General features: G+C 35.9%; 1 protein-coding gene across 1 annotated transcript in view; it reads right to left on the bottom strand.

Moving 5' to 3' along the window:
* Positions 1–4,620: 4,620 nt before the first annotated feature.
* The window catches only part of si:ch73-22o12.1 (nectin-2), a 147,827-nt gene continuing 124,755 nt past the window's right edge, over positions 4,621–27,692 (bottom strand). Inside the window, exons 7-10 of the mRNA XM_056474768.1 lie at positions 7,335–7,455; positions 7,175–7,232; positions 5,322–5,387; positions 4,621–5,125 (exon numbers count right to left, since the gene is read on the bottom strand). Of these exons, the coding sequence (XP_056330743.1) occupies positions 4,949–5,125; positions 5,322–5,387; positions 7,175–7,232; positions 7,335–7,455 (422 nt within the window). The 3' untranslated portion in view covers positions 4,621–4,948. The remainder of the gene's footprint in view (positions 5,126–5,321; positions 5,388–7,174; positions 7,233–7,334; positions 7,456–27,692) is intronic.

The raw sequence follows: 27,692 nt of genomic DNA, 5'->3' as shown, positions 1-27,692 counted from the left end.
GTATATTGACCCAATAATTCATTGTCAATTGGACTCTCCTAATTTCTAGTGGCATTTCCCCAGTTTCAGTCTGAAGAGCTGCTGTAGGGGTAGACCTTATAGCCCCTGTTATTAATCGCAATGCCTTATACTGAATTTTATCTAGTTCCCTTAATAAACTTACATTAGCAGATTGAAATACTATACAACCATAATCCAGTACTGATTTTATTAAACCATTATACATTTTTTCATTGCAACCCTTTCAGCTCCCCAGTCTTTACCCAGCAAACATCTCATTACATTCTGTGCTTTCCTGCATTTATCCATAACTTCCTCAATGTGTACTTTAAAATTGAGAAAATGGCTTCATTGATTTCCATCACTGCCTAAATGTCTTCCATCATATCTGCTCCTAATAGGTGTTACATTCTATTTTCTTGTCTGTTTTTTCCTTATATATATATGATAGACTTGATAGCATCACGCAGTTGCTGCAGATTTGTCACATCTATGATGCAAACTTCCGTTCCACCACTTCCCTAAGGTGCATTGAGCTCTGGTGACTGTGGAGGCCATTTGAGTACAGTGAACTCATTGTCATGTTCAAGAAACCAGTCTGAGATGATTTGCGCTTTATGATGCTTTTTTAACATGACAATGAGTTCACTACTTAAATGGTCTCCACAGTCACCAGAACTCAATCCAAATGAGAATTTTGGTGGAACGGGAGATTCACATAAGGATGTGGAGCCAACAAATCTGCAGAAACTGCATGATGCTATCATGTCAATATGGACCAAATCTCTGAGGAATATTTCTAGTACCTTGTTGAATCTAAACCATTAAGGATTAAGGCAGTTCTGAAGGCAAAAGTGGGTCCAAACCAGTACTAGTAAATGTACCTAATAAAGTGGCCGGTAAGTGTATATATACAGCCGATTTCTTACAAATAATTAAACAGGCTGTAGCAACATTTCTTATGTCCTAACTTGTAAAACTGACAACTTCTGTTCTGTTTTCGGTCATTGTTTAAACTTTAGATACTTTTTGAATGTGATATTATTCTCTTCTTTTTTGTCTGAGTCTAAAATGTTTTCCCAGAAATCATCTATATTTTATCATTAAAATTTAAAACTCTTTCGCTAATCTGTCAGCTTTTTCACTTCTTTAAACCTCTATATTGCAGATACTGATCTTTCACATATCATTATCATTATTCAAAGCGGAACTGAGAGATTGTGTTCTCTGCAGTTTTATTTCCTTGAGATTTCCTTTTCATTGTACACACGATTGATAAATGCAGACAACAAATAGAGACAATTACCCTGTTTATTAAGCCTAAAATATTTAAGTACAATAGAAAATAAAGCGACAATTAACATTCTGGAAAAGAATATTTCAAGTAGTAAACATATAATACTTAATATATCCCAAGTGATGTTTAATGGAAATAAGATTTGTCATGACATTTCTAAACATAATAGCTTTGATGACCAAATTCTAATAACTAATTTTTAAAATTTTTAAAAATAACAAATTTTTTCTAATAACTAAGTTTTCGGCTTAAAGTTTTTAATTAAAAGGCAATTTAAAGGCTTAATTAGGTGAACTATATGCAAGTTATTAGATAACAGTGGTTTGATCTGTACTCAACTGAAGAAAAATTAAGGGGCCTAATAAAATTGACCCTAAAAATGTATTAATTAAAAATTACATTTTTCCCAGAGATGGGTTGCAGCTGGAATGGCATCCGCTGCGTAAAAACGTGCTGGATAAGTTGGCGGTTCATTCCGCTGTGTCGACCCTGGATTAATAAAGGGACTAATCCGACAAGAAAATGAATAAATGAATAAAAATTTAATTAATTATTTAAAACAATGATAAATACTGCTTTTATTAAAGCCAAACTAAAATAAATAATACTTTCTCCTGAAGAAAAAGTATAATAGGAAATAGTGTTAAAATTGTATTGCTCCCTTAAACATCACTTGAGAAATATTGGAAAAAGAATACAAATTTAACAGGGAATCAATAAAATAACAGAAAAAGTACTGGCAGCCCATTTTTGAGGTGTAATGTCAGGTTCCCATAATGCAGCTCTAAAGCATAAACAACTGAAAAACGGTTCATTAACAGACATTTTTACAGTATGCCATTTACCAAGACAACACTGAAGTATAATATGGGAAAAATAGGATATTTCAAAGTGCAGCAAGCGATTGCAGTAATAACAGCAATAAAAAATAATCCTTCTACAATGTATTTTGATCCCCGACTCATTTTATCTTCATATCATATAATACACCTTCACGGACAATACAACCTGAAACAATGGCACAAGACAAAATAATATTAGCCACAATCCGTAAACAGATACAGAAAGACAAGTACATAATATGTGAACTCAATAATATCCCTTCATTCTCTAACCGAAGTCTTCAAGATATAGCGTTATAGTGTAAGGTGAGCCACTGGCTTTTTAAAAGGCTTTTTTTTTTTTTCAGACTAATGTAAAAGAAACATCTAAAATGTATTTCTGTAGTCAAATTTGATCATTTAGTGTCTGTAGGTTTTAGTTAAAGGGGCCGTTTTCTTATTTCCACTTCAGCAGATTTACACAAACACCAAACTTTACTATTTCAGCCAACTCGAATGTTATCCCTCAATTGAATAGGCTGATAGATATGGGCCACTACAGGCCTTCTGCACCTACTGGTAGAGTCAGAAGGCTGTTATCATCCATCCACATAGTTAATCAGCTATAAATCACATACGGTTGGGCCAGAAGTTAACGATAATTATTTATATTACTTATTACATTTGTCATTAATTGCATTTTATTAACGTCTACCCCTACCTTAAACCCAACTGTCACAGTAATGTAAAAACAGATCTGGATCTGGAGTCTTCTCTATTAGTATAGCCAATTAACCATGTGGATGGATGATAACAGCCTTCTGAGCCTACCAGGAGACGCAGAAGGCCCCTACTGGCCCATATCTATCAGCTGATTACCACTGATAACGCAGAGTCAATCGAGTGATAACATTCAAAGCAGGTGACTATTTTATATTCATATCTTTATTGTGAAAGTATTGTACCCTGTATATACTCTGTGTGAAGTATATTCCCTGATTCTATACTATTTATATTAAGTTTTTTAATTCTGGCAGTAGTTTCTAAATCACAGGTGTCAAACTCAGTTCCTGGAGGGCTGCAGCTCTGCACAGTTTAGTTCTAACCCTGCTTCAATGCACTTACCTGTAAGTTTCAAACATGACCGAAGGACTTAATTAGTTTGATCAGGAGTGTTTGAAGGTGCTGTATGTAGGTTTTTGACTATACATAATAATTGTTTGCAGATATTTAAGAAACATGCCAAGTGAACATTCTTGTTTATCTGAAAAACAACGCTTAAGTCAGATATTCTGCTTTGAAAATGTCGTGCCATTACATTGTATTCTCCTAAACAGACCATTTTTGAGCCTCCTTTGTTTATGTTCAGTTATTTCACTTTAAAGACAATCAAAAGAACTCATTTTTCACTTTAAAAGTAAAATTACTGAGCCTACAAACAAGAGTCTGAGAAAAATGCTAATTTTAGAAGAAAGTATCAAATGGCATTTAGAGGTTTGTTCATCTAAACTCTTCATATATCAATTCGAGGTGTTGTTTAAAACAATTAATATGGAAAATATTCCTTCTATCGCGTGCCGGTGCTTTTATATAGAAAACTATTTAAATCAGCCTTTAGGCTAGATCGTCAGACTCGCTCCTGGTTGGTCCTCAATCTGGCAACCTGCACTTGCGTTTGTTTTGATCCAGGTATGCGATACCTAAGTCAACCACTGGGTGTCAAACTTACATACTGCACCTTTAACTAGGATTGAAACTAAACTGTGCAGAGCTGCGGCCCTCCAGAATCTGGCTTTGACACCTGTGTTCTAAATCATAAAATGATAAAAAAAAAAAAAATTCTCTGTAAAAACCTTTGACTCAAACATGACAAAAAAACTAAACATGTATTTTAAACCTGACTTCATCCAATGCTCCGATTTTTTGTGCTAGAAATGTATGCAAATTAGCAAATATTTAAATAAACACCTTATTTACAGCCCCAAACATAACCTGTAATACAAAAAAAAGTTTCCAAATCGTAATTTAATCAACTGGGAAAATATGGCGAAATTAGTCTTAGCGTAAAACAAAACAGTGTCACATTATAACCAGTATAGTGTTGAGTTTATAGTACACCATAGGTCTCAAATTCAATTCCTGGAGAGCCGCAGCTCTGCACAGTTTTGTTCCAACCCTAATCAAACACAGCTTATCCAAAAATTCAAGGTGTTCAAAAGAGTCATGAACACCTTGATTAGTTGGATCAGCTGTGTTTGATCAGGGTTGGACCAAAACTGTGCAGAGCTGCGGCTCTCCAGGAATTGAGTTTGAGACCTGTGTAGTACACTGTAAAAAATAGCGATTAATTTACAGTTTCTGTATTTTGTGATTCACAAGTGCTCTCCATTTATTTACGATTGTGAATTGCATTATGGGATGTTGATCTCTGCTCTGTTCACTTTTGATGTTGAAAATTTAACTCTACAGTATAATAAAGTAACTTTTATTGACATTTTAGTAGTTTGAATTAATATAATGTGTAAGAAATAATATATAAAGAAATAAGTCTGTAAAATTACTGTATTGTATCAAAATTACTGTAAAATTATTGTAACATTTTTGTATCATAATATACAACACCAACCCGAACAATATATTACTTTAAACTATTCAAAATGTTCATAAAAGTCACCTTTTCAACATTTTCAAGGTTGAAAGTAGTCGAAAGAAAGCTTAAGGTCCCATAATGCAATTCAAAAGCAAAAATAAATGGAGAAGAATAAAAAACATGAATCACAAAATATGAAAAACTGCAAATTAACATAGATTTTTTTTGTAGTGCAGGATTCTACACAATGACACCAGAGGACACAAAGCTGCTCCCTCTAGCGACGGAGGAAGTGATGTAATACATGTCTTCCTCTCTTGCCATCCCGCCATCCTCTCCGTCATCATGGTAAGGAGTCTGTTTGTCGTCTCTGGAGGAACGCAGATGGTCTTTGTCATCATAGAAAGCTGAGAGATCCTGTCAGAGAGGAGATTGTGATGTTGTGATTAGAGTCAAAGAGCTTGATGTGTTTCTAGAATGGAGATGATTATGATCTGTGAGTAACAGGTCCTGAATAATACATGCAGAATGAACACGCTATTAAATATGTATGATTTACCATCTTAAGTGCCAAGAAGAATTAGAGGAATAAAGAGAAGGAGAGAAATCTTACTGTCATCGGCTCTTCTTTCTCGGTTTCATGGTGGATGTAGTCAGCTTCAGGTCTACCGATGCTTGGCTTTAAAAGAGGGGAAAAAAAGGTGAAATGCTGAGCTTAGGGAACTTAATAAATATGGTTAATGAACAAACATTGAAATGAAAACTTTTAACTGTATGCCTTATACTTACACTACCTGAGGCTGGAAATCATTAGTAAAATGCTAAAATCTTGCTTTTTTCAGCAACAACAAAGAAATAAAAATAAAATAAAAAGCTGTGCTGTACAGTGTTAAAAAAAATAATAATAAAATAAAATAAATAAAAATGAGAACTAAAGCCCTAATAAAATAAATTAAATGTAAATAAAACCTAAATAAGTACAACACAGTTAATTAAAATAACAGTCATATAACAGATTTAGTTATAGCACACATTTCTGAATATACAGAGAAATCTTTACTTTCCATCACAGCTATTCTAGCACTGTAACTTTAATTCTATATTACTTTGTATTAATATTTAGAATATATTATTATTAATAATAATGCATTATTTTATAATTCATATATGATAAAATATTTATTTAATATTTTTAAGCATAGTTTAATCATCACTTAGATTTACTTATAGAATACATTTACGATTATGAAATAAACTTTCATTTTACTTTCATTTTATATCTTGTGTTTTTATTTCAATTTGGCTATGAAATAGTTTGTATTAGCCTTTACACTGATAAAAGTGTTTTAAAAAGCTTAATTATTTTTTAAAAGCTAAATAAAGTTACATTAAAATTAAAATATATGAAAAAAAAATCATGTCTAATTAATTTACCAATTCATTTATTAATTTTCCTTCAACTTAGTCTCTTTTTTATCAGAGGTCACCACAGCGGAATGAATTGCCAACTATTCCAGCATACAGTATGTTTACACAGCGAATGCCCTTCCAGTGCAACCCAGTACTGGAACAAATCAACATATCTAATATATCATTTATTTTCATTTTTGTTAAGCACATCTATATCTATTTCAGCTCTAATGTCATTTCCAGAATCCATTTGGTTTCTTTCAACTATAACGCACTGCATTCAGATTTGAACTGAATCATAACTTCTAAGAAAACAAAATAAAAGCTGAGCAAAATGTATTTGAAAATATGTAAGAATTTCCATCTTCCTTAAATAAAATTCCTTTTATTACTTTTAGTCTCCAAGAGTTTACAATAAATGATCTAAAGAGCATCTTGTAAAAATAGCCAATTATCAATTTATTACATATGTTTCATTGTTGCTTTGATGAATTAATCCATTCACTTAAAAAAAAAAAAAAAAAAAAAAAAATATATATATATATATATATATATATATATATATATCATATATTATTAATATAATTTATTTATTTATTTATTTATTTATTTATTTATTTATTTATTTCTGCCTAATTTCTATTTACTTGAATCAAATAACCGTTTTAATGATCTTAACTTTATTACAGTCATCAGTCAAACTGACTACAAATATTAAGTTAAACAATTTGTTGGTCAAAACCTGATTAACTGATTAAATTGAATTAAAGTAGCATTTATTGTCTTCACTTTTTCATTTTTTATAGCAATAAAAGAATCTGCCAAATGATTAAATGTAAATGAAAATGCATGTACAGTATATGAGAATCCCCTTTGAAACATTTTTAGACTTTTCAAAACCTATAACAACCCGAATATATTAATAACCTGAATTGCAGATATTAACATCTTCTTTTAATTCAAAGAATTAATTTATTATCTCTCTGTAGTTGAAAATTAATTGACTTGCATTTGATCAATGAAGAAATGAAGAAGAGACCGTCCAGCTCTACTCACTGTGTCTGAATAGGAAACCGTCTTGATTGGAGGAGGAGGTTTGTGAGTTGGTGGACGACTGTAAAAACAGACACACAAACAGACAATCAAAAACAGTTTGTTTATTAGTTACTTTTTTTACCAATCACAGGCACGATATTTGAGAAACTGCAGTACTCACTCAGCGTATTTCTTGCGGACGACCACTATGACAGCTGCAATTATGGCTACCAGGATGATCACACCTAGAATCCCACCAACAATAGCTCCGGTAGAAGAACCTGTCTCGCTCTGACGAAAATCTAAAGGGACAGACAGAGAGAGACTTAGATCTTCATGAAGTATTTAATAACAGTCATAGGGCCAATGATCATTTGAAATAAAACAGCTCAATGTACTGTTTATTCTCCTCTGTCAGAGTTATTTGCATGCTGACACAAGACTCGACCACCCGCACACCATATGACAACACATACAGTTTATACACAAGTTATGACTGTTTATAAATCCTGCAGGACTGTTTCACACAGCAGGTCGGTGGCTTCTTTAGGTTGAAATGGATATGATTAATGATTATAATTATTCATTCATTCATTAGCGGAATGAACCGCCAACTTATCCAGCATATTTTTATACAGCGAATGCCCTTCCAGCTGCAACCCACCTCTGGGAAATATCCAAACACACTCACTCACACTCATACACTACAAACAATTTAGCCTACCCAATTCACCTGTACCGCATGTCTTTGGACTGTGGGGGAAACCAGAGTACCCGGAGGAACCCCACGCGAACGCAGGGAGAACATGCAAACTTTACACAGAAATGCCAACTGACCCAGCCGAGGCTCAAACCAGCGACCTTCTTACTGTGAGGCGACAGCACTACCTACTGCGCCATTGCGTATGTTGTAGTGTTGTAGATGTTGTACTGTTGGTTTTATCGAACATGGACCTTCAGCATGCACTGGGGCGGTTTGCTGCTGAGTGTGATGCGGCTGGGATGAGAATCAGCACCTTCAAGTCTGAGGCCATGGTGCTCCACCGGAAAAAGGTGGTTTTCCATCTCCAGGTTGAAGGAGAGTCCTTACCCCAGGTGGAGGAGTTCAAGTATCTTGAGGTTTTGTTCATGAGTGAGGGAAGGATGGAACGTGAGATTGACAGGCGGATTGGTGTGGCAGTAATAAGGTCGATGTACTGGTCTGTTGTGGTGAAGAAGGAGCTGAGCCAAAAGGCAAAGCTCTCGATTTACCGGTCAATCTATGTTCCTACTCTCACCCATGATCATGAGCTTTGAGTCATGATGAAAGGACAAGATCTCGGGTTCAAGCGGCCGAAATTAGTTTCCTTCGCAGGGTGGCAGGGCGCACCCTTATAGATAAGGTGAGGCGCTTTTTCAGGAGCTGGGAGTAGAGCCGCTGTCCTCCACATCAAGAGAAGTCAGCTGAGGTGGCTCGGGCATCTGTTTCGGATGCCTCCTGGACACCTACCAAGGGAGGTGTTTCAGGCATATCCCACTGGGAGGAGGCCTCGGGGAAGACCCAGGACATGCTGGAGGGACTATGTCTCTCAACTGGCCTGGAAACGCCTCTGGATCCCCCCGGAAGAGCTAGAGGAAGTGTCTGGGGTAAGGGAAATCTGGAGTTCTCTCCTAAGACTGCTGCCCCTGCGACCCAGCCCCGGATAAGCGGACAAAAATGACATGACATGATAATTTATTTTAGTGGTAGATAAGCACTTCTATCTATCTGTTTCAGCTCTTATGTCATTTTCAGAAACAATTTAGTTTCTGTAAACAATAACGCACAGCATTCAGATTTTAACTGAATCATAACTTCTAAGAAAACAAAATAAATTTATTTTAAGAAATGTAATATTTTCCATATTCCTTAAAAGCACTTTCCTTAGTTTCAGTCGTCAAGAGTTTACAAGTAATGATCATCTAAAAAGAATTTTGTTGTACAAATGACTTTGTGAATGGCACTTTGTGAGTGTTGAATTTAAGGCTACCCTGAATTATCCAGGGGAAAATTCTATAGAACTCATCATACTGATTAACTAGAAAAAATTACAGCTATTAAGAATATGTCAAACCTCTGTCACTAGGTTAAAAGTATTTTTTACGAATCTTGTATCTCATATTTTATAATTAGGCCTTTTGCAGTTGTTTTATTTATCAGTTGGAGTAAAATTGTCTTATATTTTTCTGTTTAATGATATTTAAAAATTCTAGTTAACCTAAATCAGAGATGCCCAAAGTAGGGCCCGCAGGCCAAAGTTGGCCCATCGTAACCTTTTATTTGGCCCACCATCCCATCTTAGAAGAGAGTAAGAATGATGGAGAGGGTTTGGTGCGCTTTATTACTCAGCTACCAAAAAAGCAAATTGAAATTAAATGTTTCAATTAAATGTTGTAAATGAATCTGATTTTGGTTTCCTCCGAGTGCTCCGATTTCCCCACACAGTCCAAAGACATGCGCAATAGGTGAATTGAATAAACAAAATTTGCCATAGTGTAAGTGTGTGAATGAGTGTATATGTGCTTTTCCCCATTACTGGGTTGCAGCTGGGAGGGCATGCGCTGTGTAAAACACATTCTAGATAAGTTGGCCGTTCATTCCACTGTGGCGACCCCTGATAAATAATGGGACTAACCTGAAGGAAAGTCACTGAATGAATGAATGAATGAATGAATGAATGAGTCTGATTTTTTAAGGTAAATACTGTCACTCGACGGACAGAGAACTAGACTTCAGTGAGCATATCAAGGCAAAAACTTGTGTAACTTTATTCTGTAAATTTGTTTTTACTGTAGTAAGTTCATTCTAAAATGTACAAAAATATATACTGTATTAGTTCATATAAAGCAATGTTATATTTAAATTTTATTAAATAAATTTGGAAATAACCCATGGAAATTATATTTACATGCGGTCCACTAGCCTCAATCACGTTTGGTTTTTACCCCTTTATACGGAAAAGTTTGGGCACCCCTGCCCTAGCCCTGGCTCTAAATAATGAAAATATAAGTAAATAAATGACTTTTGGTTCAACAACTTGCTGTTACACTAGATGGCGCTGCAACTGTATAAAACAATTCATTGCGTTCATCTCCACTAGGACATATTCTAGATATTCCAGACGCAAAATACCTGTCACGACCATAAAAGTGCAGCGTTTACTGAAAATATAGTAAGTGTCTCAGATCACTCACATTATGCAGGTGTTTCACTGACAGGCAGTTTAAAGTCTGGCACGCGGCCGAGAGCGCGCGCTGGCCACTGTCCACAAGTCATCAGCGCGGGGATGTCAACAGTAAAAGCGAAATAAAAATAAAGAAAGGCCGGCCAGACAAACCGGTTTAAATGACAGCAGGAATGTTTCCTTTGAAGGAGGAAGGATTTAAAAGAAAGACAAGAGTTTGGATGAAGGGACGTGTGCGCGTCACGTCTGGCTGAATATCTGCCTTGTCAATCACATGTCCTTCTTTCACTCCTTCCGTCTCGCGCTGTCAATCTCTCCATCATATCCTCAAGCGCTCTTTCCTCTTTTCTTATGCCTGGTTCAGCTCAAAAGACTGCAGATTCGACTATGTATAGCATATCGTTTTATTACAAGTACCCTGTCTTTTTAAAATCGATTTTGGTCGCACCACGTGTCAAATGTCGACTGACAAAACAAGTTCTCGTTAAACGTCAATTGTTTCTTGTTCATGAATACATACCATTTGTCACAACAAGACTATGTCATCAATTTAATCCCAACTTAATGGCGTGGTCAAATGTAATGTTCATTGGATTTTCAGAGCTGAGTCATTCGGAACTTTTGTAATTTTGCATAAAGGCAAAAGATATATATTTAATAGTTTTATTTAATAGTAAGTATCCTATATGCTTAGTTTACATGGATTCACCGCATTGATAAAAAAGTGCATGTTTTGATAGCGACTTCTGTGTTGGTTGTGCTTAGTCATTGACAAAAAGCAAAGTATAATTTTTACTTTAATATTTGCTGAATTTTTGCAAACGGGACAAAACTAATAACTAGACACCCACAGGTGGTATGACAAGGGGGATCGATAAAATGAGGTGCCGGATTAGATTTCAGAGGTGCTGTTCTGACCTGGCTGTTCCAGCACAAATTAAGCCCTGAACCCCGCCAGTCCTGCTCCACACAATTAATTAGTAACGCTCTGAGCAGGGATCGAACTGGCGACTATCCGCATGGAAACATCTGTTGCTAGAGCACCTTTATAGGTCAGAGGAGTGAGGTTTACCTGTACAGCACTTCACTAGCTGGCCTCTGATACACTCACCCCCTTAAGACCCGCCCCCCCCCTCTCCCAAACTTAGCGTGATTTCCAGATGACTGTGCTAGAATCAGTCAGCTACATCTGGCAACACTGGTTGAGGGTGGCGTGACCAACACAATTTGACGGCAATTCGTAACTTTTGATTTAGTGGCTAAATTGTACGAATTCGTATTATCTAATTCGTACAATTTAGTACGATTTGCTCATCCCCCAATGACGGTTGGGTTTAGGGGTGGGGTTAGGTGCCACGCCTCCTTTTTTAAAAGTGTACAATTTCGTATGACTGAACTCGTACAAATTCGTACGAATTAGCCACTAAACTGACAAAACGTAAAAAAAAAAAAGTTTTCTTGTGAGATCAGGCTGGCTTGACAGTCCTTTGCCTAGACCGCAAGTTCAGCTTGCTCCTGCCCTGCTGCTACACTAGGTATGCTTTGGTATGCTATGAATAGTTGGCGGTTCATTTTGATGTGGCGACCTCTCTTAGCCAAAAAGAAAATGTATGAATCAATGAAAACAATGATATCAGACCCACTTAGATGTACCGTCTCTGTAATTCAATGCATATCTCTGTTCGCTTTTCATAATGCTGTCATTCAAATACAGTCCACTTGATGATTAATGCCTAAATATCCCCATTCCACTTGGTTCATTCGTAATCAATATAAATTTAAATAAATTCTGTTTTCACTCCTCAACATTTGCTGCAACATAGCAAGGTGACTAATTAAGCTAGTATTAGCATGAATGTTCATTAATTGTTCACATTTTGCTATTAACGGCATCATGTAGTCTTTGTTGGAGCATTGAATTAGTTACACTGTTGGCACCAATAGTCTTGTGGTTACTGCACTAATTATTCCCGGCTTGAGGTGTAGTTTTGCCTCCAACGGCCAAGACCCAATCTAATGAGTTTTTTGTGGAAAGAAGAAAAATCCTGCCTAGTGACAACTATTACTGAAAGACATGACAGTAAGAAGAAACAAGATCCAGGATGAATGCTGATCTTCCAGTTGTGAGTTATAAATGACAATCACTCAGAGAAAAGTCCCCAACTGGCATTTACTCTTCGTCTGAATCCACTAATAGTTACTTTACAGAGTTAACAAACAAGAGGCCTATAAATAGCACAGAATATTCAATGTTGTATAGGCCATAATGTAAAAAATGTAATGTTTGAAAAACCATTAAGAAATGGAAAGACACTGAAGAAAATAATAAATAATTATTCACAGCATTTTGAAGAGACCACGATATCAATCTTGTGTGTATTCAACATCGGCATATGTCTACTTTAAATAAATATAGATGATCTACAGTGATTGGCAAATGTTTGGTGAAGCTACAATCCAAATCTCCCGCAAAAGCTGCACACACTGTACCAGCTGACTGTACTTTATATTATCACAGAAGTACTACATTACACACAGTTGACAGAATTACGCCATTACACAAACAGAATGAGCAAAACACCATTCAAATGTAAAAACACAACCAGGGAGACAGCTGATTCATTGGAGAAAGAGCCTTTAGCAGTGGACCAGGCTGAGAGAGAATATGAGGTGCAGAGGAAGTGAAGGTCACCGCAGGCAGAGGCAGAATGAGGGATGAATATGAGGCTTTGCGTGTTTGTGTTTGCGTGTGCGTGTGCGTGTGTGTGTGTGTGTGTGTGTGTGTGTGTGTGTGTGTGCGTGTGTGTGTGTGCGTGCATATGGAGCAATGGCGCAAGAAAATGGGAAAAAACTCAATCAATCATCAACGTGACATCTCCGTTTATAAACTCCAGTCTGTTGCTTAGAGTCTCAGACAGAACGTTCATGCGAGGTTTACTGCCAAATAAATAGTAGACACAGATACTGACATGCATTAACTTCTCAGTGGCCGAATTGGCTTTATCACATTAAAGGGACAGTGCACCCAAAAATGAAACTGATATATTCATTTATGCAGTTTTGGAGAAATAAGTAATATATTAGTTTAATATCTTACTCTTAACTCGCGTGCGCGCACACACACACACACACACACTTAAAAATTTATATTGAGTTTTTATATTTATAATGAGATCAATCAACATAATTCTTGAGGGTTTTTGTGGGATAACTTTGGTTTATGTTCAATCAACTTAAATTTCTAAAAACAATTACATTAACTTAATTGAATTGTGTTGAGACAACATGAAGGAATTGTGTGGAACCCAGCATTTTTAGGGTGCATACTGCATACACTACATATTGCTGCTTGTTAAAACTACTTACATAAAATAAGCTCAAACACAATTCTTCAGGTTTTTTTGGGGACAACTTAATTGTGTTATGTTCAATCCACTTCAATCTGTCAAAACCAATTAACTTAATTTATTTGAGTTGGGACCACATGAATTAATTGGGTGGAATCCTGCATTTTTTTTACTGTGTAAATTACTTACAAGACTGAATTAATGTACAATTTTACACCAAAGGTGCAGAAGAGGAAAGACAATAAATTATTCAAATAAATTAATTAAATAATTCTATATTATTTTCATATATTTGTATATATTGTTTTAATATGTATGCAATTGAATCGTACTCTTAAAAAACGATTACTGCTGCTTGTTTAAACTACCTGTTTAAAATGAGCTGAAACAACACAATTCTTGTCATTTCTTTGGCTAACTAATTTGTTTTATGTTCACTGTACTTAAATTTGTAAATGATTAAGTTAACTTAAGCGTTTTGTGTTTGGACAACATGAAGGAATAGTGTTGGTCCAACTACCTGGTTAGGCGACTTGTAGTTTTCAGCATGCTTTGCGTGGGATTGAATGAAGAGATGGAAATGTTGACAATAAAAGTAATCTTGGGTGTTTAAAGTTAATAGAAAGACTCAATCTTCACTTTAGTTTGAAGGTTTAGAAGAGTTTCTTGTAGTGCTTTAGGTTTTGAGATTACCACCTTGCAGAAACACGTGTTGGCTGCTTAATTAGTAAAAATGCAGTTTGTTACTTTGCTCAGTGAGCAATAACTGTCCTAAAATTAGTTCTGAGATCAGTCTCAATCAACTGTATATGTAACTGATGAAACATGCTTATAAATAGCTCTTTTAGTTCTTTCAGTTCATTAACTTAAAATAAAACTAAGGGACTTTGAAATGTACAACACATAATAGACATACATGATATTACCAGACCTTTAATAAATAAAACTTCAATAAAAATACAAATGTATTTAAACTTTTATTTAATAAAATCATGTTGGACCAACTCAATTGCATTTAATTGTGTAAATAGTTTTTTTTGTTGTTGGTGCTAAACAAATTTATTGGATGGAAATCCTGCCCTCAATTAAATTCAGTTCATCCAATGAGTTATTTCTTTGAGTGTACCTAAAAAAATGTAAAACATTTCATTATATAATTTAATAAAATATATTTTATATTTATTGCTTCCTTTAATTCAATTTAATTAACAATGATCTGTTTTTTCCAATGAACTCTTAAAATAAATTTATTTCCACTAAGCAAAATTTCCCTTGTTTATCAAATCCAGATTAGAGATAAACGTTTGTAGCTTTGTTGATCTTTTCTGTGGCCTTGGCTCATAGTTCAGAGTAACTGAAACTAAAAGCATTTTGAAAGCTCCTGGGCTCAATAAACCACAGTATGCAATAATTCAGTTATGGCGATTAGCATCAGGTCACATGACCCATCTCTGCCACGGCAATCCTATTTCACACGGTGTGTCTAAAGTGGCAGGTTGATAGGATTAATTTGTTGAATAAACAATTTAAGGTGAATTATGGATGTGTCAATGTGAAAAGACTTACGTAATTAGGGGGATTATGGCTGTAGACATGATGCTCCGTCAACCTTGGACCACAAATATACTGTGTGTGTGCTTGTGTTTGTGCGTGCGTGTGTGTGTGTGCAGAAATGAAGCCAAGCCTCCAGATCCACACTTAATGGAGTTAGATTATCAGCATCCATTCTGACTGAGTGCAATCTGACATCAGAGAACATTTCCCATGAGACACCGCATCCCGGTGAATAACAATAAGACCGAGACAGATCAAAGAGAGATGATGACACATCTGACAGTGGAAACTCAAACGCTCGACGCACATGTTGTGACATATAACCCAGCACACATGACGAAACCAGCCTCTGAGCTCCAGCAAAGCCCCGAAAGGTGAACAAAATAACCTGAATGCTATCATCTGGAGTGTCAAGAAACTTTTATGGGGGCTACAGTGGTGGTCCTGAACACTTTGTCTCCTTTAGGCAAAAAATTTTTTTACCAAAGAAAGAAAATATCCACTTTTTAACAACTTAGTATTGTCAGATGTGACTAGTAGCCTAGCAGTATATTTTATTTAGGATGCTAATCAGATCCTTTATACAGGATAGATGTTTTGAAAGCAGGTTCATAGTAATAAACATGAAGATAGCAGTAATAAAGTGTCCATTAAAGGCACAACATATAAGATTAAAATCTCCATAAACCACTGTAACAGTGTTATATATAAAATCGGATGCAGTCGATTGTGGCATAATAAAAGCTCAGCTGCCTTCACATTCACCAGAGTGCCTACCAGACACAGTAGAGGGCACTCTACATCTCACATCATCAACTCACCTGGACTATATGTACCGCAATGCTTTACACCTCACACCTGATTCACATGAACTGGACACTGATTGCAGAGCACCTGCAGCCAATCTACACACACATAAAACCACCTCAGTCACTGCGAAGTCTTGTTGCAGTTTATGTGCATTTCTGGGCATGTTTTTATTTGCTTTGCCCTAATGGGAAGTTTGAATCTTTTCCATAAACCGTATCGTTCGGACAGTTTGTTTCAATGAACTGGATCACCGGTTCTTTTATGCTACAATGTAATGATGTCATCCTTAATGACGTAATGACAATCATCCCATGTTAAATCATGCATGCGCAGTATTATCAGGTCACCGGTTCCGATCTCAGTGTACTGTTCTAATAACTGAATAACTCTGGAAACTGATTTAGAGTCAGAGCGGATATCAGGTATGTTAAAAATTTATTTGTGGAGAAGTGTTTACTGGAGAAGCAAACCATTTCAAACGGTTCAGTTCGATTTGGTAAACTAGTTCTACTGGTTCACTTAGAATAGGGATGTCCAAACTCTGTCCTGTAGGGCCGGTGTCCTGGAAAGTTTAGCTTTAACCCTAATCAAACACACCTGAACCAGCTGTTACTAGATATACTAGATGCTAGAAACTTCTTGACAGGTATGTTGAAGTTGGAGCTAATTTCAGCAGGACATCAGCCATCCAGGACCGAGTATGGACACCCCTGATTTAGAAAAACTGGTTTAAAGGAATGATTCGTTCAGGATCAGCCATCACTGGTGGCCTGCCTTGCTTGTTATCTTGGACTGTTTTCTTGATTTTGAGGGTTTCCTGCCTGCCTCAACCTTTGCCTAGATTTTGGATTTAGGACAGTGGTTTCCAAAATGGGGGTTGGGACTCCCTGGGGGGGTCGCGACACAATAAGGGGGGTCATTTGTTGATTTCCAAAAATATCTTACATGTTATTAAACTTTTAGAATGACTATATTTAATTCATAACCCACAGAAGATATAAATAGTATTTAATTGTTACATGAAAAACAACATGCGAATAAAAAGCCATCCTTTTGATTCTTTTTCCATTGGATTGCAACCCCTGGGGTTATTTCGCTAGATTAATGACACAGCAATAGTGTTAGCTGCAGCAGACTGATTTTACAGCACAATGTTAAACTTTGACATCTTTACGGCACTCACGTACAATAAAAATTAAGGCCACGGCTGAACATAGAGGACGATCTCCAAGTCCTGATCTCCAAAAGTAAACCAAGAAAAGTCTAATTAAGTGAGGTTAATATTAAATTAAATGAATAATGACTATAAAAAAATCATATGGTTGTTAGACTGTTGCACTTTTTGTGTCGTCAATAAGCTTTATAGTTTCTATTGGTGTATGTGCACCATTGTGTGCAGTGTTTGTATGTTTATAACCACCTTCAAGGATAGTGGGGGTCACAAGTCATTGGTAGTAATATTTTGGGGGTTGCGAGCTAAAAGGTTTTGGAACCCCTGCTCTAGGAGATTACCCCTGATATTGTTGTTTGCACCTGTTTGACCGTCCTTTCATGAAAAGTTCATTTGGATCTCCTAATTCATGTGTACGCTCTTGTACATCACAGCTGCTTTTGTGCTCCATTATGCTTGAAAGAAGTGGAGGGTTAGTAAATAATGACAGAATTAGCATTTTTGATCAAACTATCCCTTTAAGGCCTATTCAACCCTAGGATGATAACTATAGCCAACTCTAGAATGAATGGGCTATAACTGTAATTATTTAAAAGAGCACTCTGCAATTTTGCCATCTGCCATTTTAAACGCTCACATTTGTTTAAAGCTTGATGCATTCTGTGTGGCGTTAAGTGTTTTTACTGTTCATCAGATGAACTGATTCTAGTGAAACTGCTCATGAGGTGATTTGGAGTTGTGGTGAAGATATTCTCTTATATTTAAAATGGTTTTCATAACAATGCAAAAAAAAAGAGGTAGCACAGTGGCTCAGTGGTTAGCACTGTCACCTCACAGCAAGAAGGTCGCTGGTTTGAACCCCACCTGGGCCCGATGCATGTTCTCCCCATGTTCGTGTGGGTTTCCTCTGGGTGCTACGGTTTCCTCCACAGTCCAAAGACATGACTGGGTTGCAGGTAAAGCATATGCCAGAATAGTTGGTGGTTCATTCCGCTGTGTTGACCCCTGATAAATAAGAGGCTAAGCCGAAGGAAAATGAATGAATGAATGCAAATCAGTGTGGTATCATAAATCACTTAAAAATAGCTCAAATGTAGGTCGGTGGAGTTCAATAACATTGTGAATGTTGCTAAATTCATTACAGTGTAACAGTTACAGTATGAAGCTCACTTCAGCTATAAAGCAGATAATAATGTGATGTCATTATTCAGCTAAAATGAGTTTAATTCACTTTCCTCTCAAGGTGACCTATCCTACATTAGCATAATTTTTATGATTATGACCATACCTTATAAGCTACTCCTGTCAGGCAGCACATCCTGCTAAGGTATTTATGACCTGACAAAATATCCTATAATATAAACATTCAAAACACATTTGCCTCAACAGGTTTTGTTCTTGCTGCCTTTTCACTGCATAAAAATAGCAGTTTTGACATTTTTACTCATTTGGAGCTCCACTGGAAAAAAAGGGAGGCTTGGAGAATGACAGCATTTTCAGTTTGAAGCTAATTATTTGGAAAAGGTTGAATTGGAAAAAAACCCTTTTGTTTATATCTCTACAATAGATTTCATAAGGTTTTTTTGGGGACAGATCTAAGGGTTGTCTCATGTGCTTCTGGTTATCATCATTCCAGCGGGTTTATCTGATTGCATTGTCTACCTCTGACTTTGAGCGGACATGCGGTTCACAAGTGGTCACCATTCATTTCACTTGAGCTGCTGCGAGCACTGTAATATGCCGCATATATGCCATGCAATTTGACTCACCCCATCACTCTTCATGATAACAATGCAGCATAAGTGTGTGTGTGTGTGTGTGTGTGTGTGTATCTTCAGCAGTCTCATTCATCACACTCTGCCCAGCACTAATCACAGCTGAGGCCTAGACTCAGCCCATGCATTTAAACTGTCTGAGCATTAAACTGATGTCAGCGACACCGAGTCTCCGCATGTGCATGAGAGTGTGTGTGTGTGTCTCTCTGGGGAGACAGTGAGGTTTCTGCCACTGCGCATTAAGGCAGTAGACAGTGGCCACAGGAGGAGGCCTGATGCCCATCGCCAAGGTCACTGCTCCCTCAACACCCACTGCTCCTGACGTCACTCAGGCCGTTTTTCAATATTTCCGACTCTCTTTCTGACAGTGATTGATTCTGGCAGAAGCTACAGTACTGTACGTTCAATCATTCACCTGTTTGTGGTCCAGCATACATTTATTTGGGACATGCTGTGTTGTAAATGTGCATTGTTTCTATATAAGCAATACAGAAATTAGTTCTGGCGCTCAGATTTGATTGGCTGAAGCCTGATATGGGGCCTGCAGTCAAACAATACTCAACTTCACAGTGTTTGTAACACTCTTCTTATCTGCTTGTATATCGTGTGTCAATTTACCATTGTTCAGCAAATTTAAAACTGATGCCTAAACGTCACATAAACAAATGGAAAAACAGGTCTCATCACATTTATGCAAGGAGAAGTATGCAGATGTATTAAAAGACAGTGAGGTGAAGTATGAAAAGCATATATATAATTATTATTTCTGTTTTTATACATCTTGATTAAAGTCAGTTCAAATTGCTAATTGGTAGTGATAAAAAGAGAAATTAAGCAACTGGGAAATGATTTGAAGGCTAAATATTATCTGTAAATGTTCAAGAAAATCTATGTTTTAAGTTTTAAAAAATGATTAATTAATTATTCATATTAAAATATAGTAATACTACTTGAACGTATGATATATCAGGGACTGAACCATGAAGTTTTGAGTATTTTTGAAGCAAAACAAGTTCACAAACCTTCCACTATAACAACAATTATTACAACAAACAACTTTAGTTTAGTTTGTTTAATCTACCACATAGGAGAAAGTATATCATTTAGATTTTGTACTGTAGTTTTTAATCCATAGATAATAACAAACCAGTTTTCAATGAAATACTTGAATAGTTGAACAACAAAACGTCCCTGGTTTTCATCATAGCATGTGGGTATTTTTCAGAACTTTTTTGCAGGTAACGTCCTATAGATAGCGACAGTGTTTTTATGTGTCCTAAATTTAATTATCAGTCAAAAATAACCCACAAACCTTCAAAAGCATTTTGTGAAGTAATGGATTTTTCAAGGACAACGATTCTTCACGAGTAAGTTTAAAAAAAAACATATTTATTCAGGGAAATAAGGAATAGGGAAGTTATTCATAATAGGGAAATGTATTCATTCTGATATCCAATGTTGCATGGAGTCTGCAACTAATGTTACTTTAGTAACACTAGGCTAAATGCTTGATAGCTGTATGCTACTGATTGTATTGTAATAATGTCCACAGTTAAAAGAATACTCCACTTTTTAATAGGCTAATTTTACAAGTCCACTAGAGTTAAACTGTTGATTTGTTCCATTGTTGAACCCATTCATCAGCTTAGCCTAGCATAAATCAATGACAGGCCTATGCTATGCAGCACCTGAAAATAGTCCCCAGCTAACGTTAGGAAACTACTGTATCAGAATCAGAATCAGAAAGAGCTTTATTGCCAGGTATGTTCACACATACGAGGAATTTGTTTTCGTGACAGAGCTTCTACAGTGCAACAGGATTACAGAGACAGGACAAAAAACAGAAAATAAATATATTTAAAAAAATAATAATAATAAAATAAATATATATATAACAGCGCTTGATATCATTGCGCCTGCTGCAGCCATGATAAGGCAGTAAAGTTCCTTGATTATTGCTGTAGAACAGGGGTGCCCAAACTTTTTCTTTTGAACTGCCAAAAGCCAAATTTGATTGAGGGGGTGGGCCGAAGGTAAATATCCCAAACTATTAAATTAAAGCTGCCATGGTAATTTTTTTAATTCATTAATATTGAAAAATAAATAGAAAAAATCTCATTAATAAATATACTTAAAAAACATTTTATAATAAACTACTTACAAGAAAAACATAAACACATTTATAACACACTGATGTTCAATGCTGAATACACGAGTCAAGCTGAACCTGCCGTTGCCTTGATCATCAATGTCTTGTGTATTGTCCTCTCTTTAAGTCACAGTATTTACATTTTTTAAAATACAATTCATGCACAACATTTATTTGAAACATTTAATTGCAGCTGACTTTCTGTAGCTCAACAAACAAACAAACAAACAAAAGGTGACGTTAAATTAGAAATGATGATCTCTGTCGAAGGCATTTGCCACAACCTTCATTCTCAATCTCTTCTCAGATAGAATGGCGGGCCAAATCAAAGGTTATCATGGGCCAACTTTGGGCATCTCTGCTGTAGAATGAGAGTATAGTTCTCATCCATCCAACCTAGAAAATAGTAACTTTTCGTTTTCTGTCTGTCTTATTACAGGATATAACTAGAAAAGTGTCAAGATTTAAATAGAAAAAATCATCACATCTCTTCTGGAAAAAATTAGAGTGAGAGGCTAATGGTCTAATCCGATTCAATGATTTATGCTAAGCTAAAAGAGCTCCCTCCAAAGTCAGATCCGGTGATCGGCTGAATGGATTAAAAAATGATAACTCTGGGGGAGTTATAAAATCAAAAATAAAATAAAAAAAGTGTTTCTTTAAGCTACTTTGGAATGATGTTGTGAAAAACACTATCCAATAAACTTAATTTGAATTGGATAAAGTTGCTAAATTTCTGTTGGAACCAAAGAGTAACCAGCAATATTGTTTTCAAAAAGTTCTTTTGGTATTATTTTTGTGTGAAAACAACAGAATTGAGTCATATCTGCACCATATTAACTTTTGGCAGTAATGTAAATGAGACTGTAAAATGTAGTTTGTAATAAATAGACTGTTAACCTACCCGCTTCTCCTCTGATGAATCGTTTTGGAAAGATTTCAGTAGAAAAACTCTATATAAACAGTTTTGTGAAAATTATGTGATTTAGGACCGAAATGGCACTCTAATCAGCCTGGTTTGCTTTACAAACTCATTTTCTATTAGTGCAAAATTCTATATTCTGTGAACCCTTATTGTAGGTCTATATACATCATGCTGTAATATGACTTGCTTATGACTAAAATGGGATATTAAGTATAAAATAACACAGAAAAAAGAATTATATATTTTTTTCCACATGTATACTGACATTATTTTTTGCATGAATCTTTTTTATAGCAATTGAGGACTAGCCCAGCTGTCCTCAGGGGGCTGTTTTGTCAAATTTAGTGCACTTCTGAGGAAAAATCTGTCCCTAAAGTATAGCAAAGTAAACACTTACACAAAGTGCTGTCAAGTGTTAAAAATGGCTCTCAGCGGTGTCCTTACAGTCATCCAAATTATTTTTAAACCTGTGATCTCGCACATAGACTTCCATCTATTTCTCCTAAATGCACACAGCCATATATATGCTGCTAATTAAGTGTTGAGGAAACACCACACCTTTTGCTTTGCCCTGTATTCTCTAAGTCATTAGGGTTATTTTTGAACTTGTGATGTCTCATACCTTCTCTCTCCCATAAACACCCAGAGTCAAACATATGGAGCTCATCAAGCACACAAGGGCAACTATCACATTCCCTCAATCATCACCTCTCTGGGAAAGCTGCAGGTATGTGATGCTACAATTATTTATCTGTGTTTCTCACTCTTTTTTCAACATTCTTCTATCATATCTGTTACTTCTTTCTGACTTATCAGTTGAGTATTTTCTTAGTGTGGGGGTGGGGGGTGGAGGCTTTTTCATGTTCATTTGGTCTATTTTGAAAAATGCAATTTACAATTAATAAAATATCTCCTAGTTGGGTCCAAAAGTCTGAGAGCACTAAAATGAAAATGATTCTTTGCTATATTTTTCCAATTTAATTAAGCAATCTCATTACAAATCATAATAAGACATAGCTTAACATTAAAGATGGCCTGGGTCCAATGTTACAGAGTTTAAGGACAGTTAAGGGAACTATCCCTCTATGGCCTGTTATGCAAAAATTTAAACCTAGTTGTGTGGCAACAGTGTGTATATAAACAGCCTCTAATGAAAGAAATAAAATAAAAATGATTATAATCACACTTCAGAAAAATACAGTCTGTAGAAATTCATCAGAGAGGGAAAGCCCCGTCCATTAGTGACCATCTCACCCTCATAACCACAAACAGTCCTGAGTGAGAAGCAGCCATACATCATTAGTTTTAACGCCTTACCTGCTGAAAATAATTGGCTCTATTTTATCGATCTAGGCGTAAAGTCTAAAGCGCATGGCGCAAAAGCATTAAGGGTGTGTTTGAATCCACTTTTGCTATTTATTTGGAAAAATACAGTTTGCGCTATGCCGCATGGTCTAACAGGGTTGTACTTATTCTCCTAAAGAGTAATGGTGTGTTTTTAATAGTAATAATAATAACGCATTTTTATCTATATAGCGCTTTTCCAGAGCTCAAGGACACTTTTTTTTAAACATAACATGCATTAAACCAATCAGAGTCACATCTCCCATTCCCTTTAAGAGCGTCATGCCCTGGCATGTTTGCTATTCACATGGCGGACATTGAAAGTAGAAAAACTGAACGTTTAACTGGCGAGTTAAACAGACCATTTGCAGCGAGGATAAAGAATGAGCCTCCTCCATTCGACCTCTTTACTTTCTCTTTACTTACTTTTACTCTTTACTCCTTTACTTTCATGGAGTAAAGAAACGGTGTTGTTCGCACTCCACTGAAGACATCAACTATATTTAATTTCTGAAAAAGCCCCCCAGATATGAAGAAGCCATGAGACAATGGTTTTTATATTTATGTAGAAAATAATCATTTTTGTCAAATTTTAATATGTAAAGATATTTGTGTATTGCAGTACATCCTGTGTGTATTAAGCGTTTGAACCTGCATAGGCGCATAACTAACATGCTTTGCGCTGGACTTTTGAACAGCTTTTTCTTGTTCAATGGCAGGGTCAATTTCAGATTCTCAAAATAGCAAAGCGCCAACCATGCACCTTAACACACCTCCTTTATAGACTGGCACACTAATGTCCACAAAGTGGTGCAAATGGGTTTCCTATTTAAACAATGTGGCACAAAATGTGAAAATTAGGGTTGTGTTGGTCTGAAAATAGCAACAAATTGCGCAAAACATGTCTTGCGCCTTATTGCGCCATGATAGGGCCCAATGTCAGCAACTATGAGGCATTGTGGAATTTCAGGATGCACAAATAAACTCTGTAGTCTCCATAGACAACCTTTTTCTGAGCCACTTTTTTGACATTCTTTGTAAAGAAATTTTTAACATTTTATAAAAATATTTAAAAAAATAAAGGAAATAATCAACAATTTTGAGCTATTTTTAAATGTAAAACTTTAACTTAATTTAGTTAACTAATATAACTTAAATCATGAGTTACGTATATTGTAAATTATTTGTTACGTGCTGAATTTGGTCCATTGATTAAATCAAATTTGATTATCACACTATGAATGATAACAGAAGATTAGAGTCCACACCAGTGCATTGTACTGTTCTGTTTATAAGATACACCATATTGTTTTGTTTTCAGCAATGTTAAAGGCTCAAGGAGGGTCGATTCTGTCAATGTTTTATTTTTTGGTAATGATAATTTGACAGTATTTGCTGTCTAACTTGTCATTTTATTAGGGTTAGGATTGCTGGTTAGCTGGTTTAGGATGGTCTTCTATAAATATGAAACTGAAACCCACAGTAGGCTCAACAAGTCTTTGTATTAATGAAAGATTCTGTGAATGATTCACATAACCAATCATTCAAAGCAGCTGAATCATTTAGAAACAAAGCAAACCTTTATGAATGGATCATTGAGTCACTAATTTAAAGGTTTTGGGAATAAATCTGTACCAAAGTACTACAGTGTTTACCACAGTGTAAATTACAACAAATGTTCTATGACTTCATTTGGAGGTATTTCTTAGGCTAAACAAAAAACAACATTGCGTCTAAAATGTATCTCACTCAATATTAACTGAAAATCAACATCTTACAAGCTGATATTATTGCTTGTGTGTTATTGCTGAGTTATATCAGGAACACTTTACAATAACAGTCCATGAAAAATGATGTGTTAATATGTAAACTAAACATGACTTTATTATGGACTAATGAGGATGAAATGCATGTGCTAATCATCAACTAACTTTAACTACAAAACAAGTCACAGGAGTGCATGTGTGAAAAACAGCTACCTTAATTACCTTAAGTACATGCTTGTTTGTTAATTAATGCATCAATTATCAGTTTTTGCTTAATTTAACCATCATGAATTCATGACATGTTAATGTATAATTATAGCATGACTTTAGTTGGAGGGGCACATCATCCTTAACTACTCATAAACTCCTTATGCACATCCATCTAGTGTCTCACGGCAATTCGTAACTTTTTGATTTAGTGGCTAATTCGTATGAATTCGTACGATCTAATTCGTACAATTTAGTACGATTTGCTCATCCCCCAATGACAGTTGGGTTTAGGGGTGGGGTTAGGTGCCACGCCTCCTCTTTAAAATTCTACAATTTCGTACGACTGAACTCGTACAAATTCGTACGAATTAGCCACTATAGTGACCAAACGTAAAATACTTACGTTTTCTCGTGAGATCAGGCTGGAAAAACAATAAAAAAGTGTTTTGTCAACATCAACAGTTTATACACAGGAGTTCATGAGTAGTTAAGGATGAGTTGGTGATGTGCCCCTTCAAGTAAAGTCATAAAATAATTACACAATAACAGCTCAAGAATTCATGTCGGTTACATTTAGCTTAAACTTAAATGGTAATTATTACAATAATTATTATAATCATTAATTATTATAATGTTTATAATTTACATATTAATACAGCATTAGTCATGTTAGCTGTTGTAAAGTGTTACCGTTATATCATATTTAATCAAAACAAAAAAGCCACAGAGGGATATGTTTTGCTCTCATAATGGGCTTCATGGTGCAGTGACTTCTTTAAGACATGTTTTTATAGTTTTTTTTTGCAAAGTAAGTGTGATATTTGACATAACGTCAGCATAAAATGACTAAAATTACATTTATACTAAAGATGACACATATCAAACACCCCTTAAAAATATTTCCAACAGTAATGCTCCACTATGCTGTTAGTTGTGTTTGGAGTTTTTGGTGAAAATTGGTGAAAATGTTTATCTAAATATTTTATGTTAATCTACATCATTAAAATTATCATCTTTTTTTTCTAAATGAACCTTTACCTGTTATGCAGTATTACACAAATCAGGAACTTGTGGTGTAAGTTTAAAGAAGTAAAAAAAACATTCAACAGCAAGGAAAAAAAATGAGTTCCTCCCAACTAAAAGTTAATGTGTCACCGCCGAGGGCAGACATGGTGTTAACCTTTCTAACCTCTATCTCTATTACATTCACACACACACACGCGCACACACAGGAAGTTATTTTTCCGAGCACTCTCATTAAGATTTCCATGTATTAGCATTTAGCAGTGGCTGCTGGGCAGTAGTGCTGCGATCGCTTGTGTTTAGAGATGCAGATGTATTAGAGTGCCGTTGGTTTTAGGCGCCTGCCTGTGGCCTCAACAGCCTTATGACTGAATCAACCAGTTCCTGATTACCGGGCCATTACCCCAATTACACCACAGCACACAGCCACGGGGGCCCGATCGCTCGTGAGCGAGTGTGCTCACTGATGTGTGTGTATTTGTTTACCTGTTCGTTAGCTGGGAGTTATTCGGCTTCATTAGTGAGCATTCAAGCTTACCGCGGTAGTAATTGCTGTGTTTTCCTGCCACAGTCCGCAGCCACATTCCTAACTCACACCAACACTACGGTTTAACCGGAGCAAACACACCCCTACACAACCCAGATATTCAAAGCATCCCAGAACCCAAAACCACACTGCCCAAAACATCCCTGAATATCTGAGATTCTGCCATCTTCATACAGGAAAACCTCAAACCAGAGGCCGTGTATTTTCTTCCAGAAGCCATATATGAACAGCCCAAAACCCTTAATTGCACACTCGATAAAAAGCCTTTAATGTGACTGAGGCTGCGTCCACACTAATCCAGATACATTCAACTCTTTTTCTTTCTGTTTCAGCCTTTCTTCCGCACTGAGACATTTTTGTCCTGTGAAAACTGCGCTTTTTGGTCATTTTCGCATTGTGGTGTGGACTGTGAAGTTGGAGGTTTTCTGAAAATGATGATGACACATTTAGTCATGTGACACGTAGAGATAGATGCGCCTGCTGTGTGGTGTTCACTTTTACAGCGCTGTTTCACTTGAAATTTTTTCTTGCTAGTTTCTGTGTTTGGTTCGATTTTACAAGACAATGGCTGTTGCTCAGTATCAAGAATGCAGGTGACGGACTTGTGTTTTCATGGAGACCAGTTTCAGCAAGTTATGAACTTAAAAGTCAGAGAGAACACTTATTCATTGGGATGTAATGATTCACCGTGAGCCAGTTGAAAATCGATTCAAAT

The sequence above is a fragment of the Danio aesculapii genome, chromosome 16 (assembly GCF_903798145.1).
Source record: "Danio aesculapii chromosome 16, fDanAes4.1, whole genome shotgun sequence".
NCBI lineage: Eukaryota > Metazoa > Chordata > Actinopteri > Cypriniformes > Danionidae > Danio > Danio aesculapii.
The sequence above is the reverse complement of the archived record's forward strand: the minus strand, read 5'-3'. Positions and strand labels throughout refer to the sequence as shown.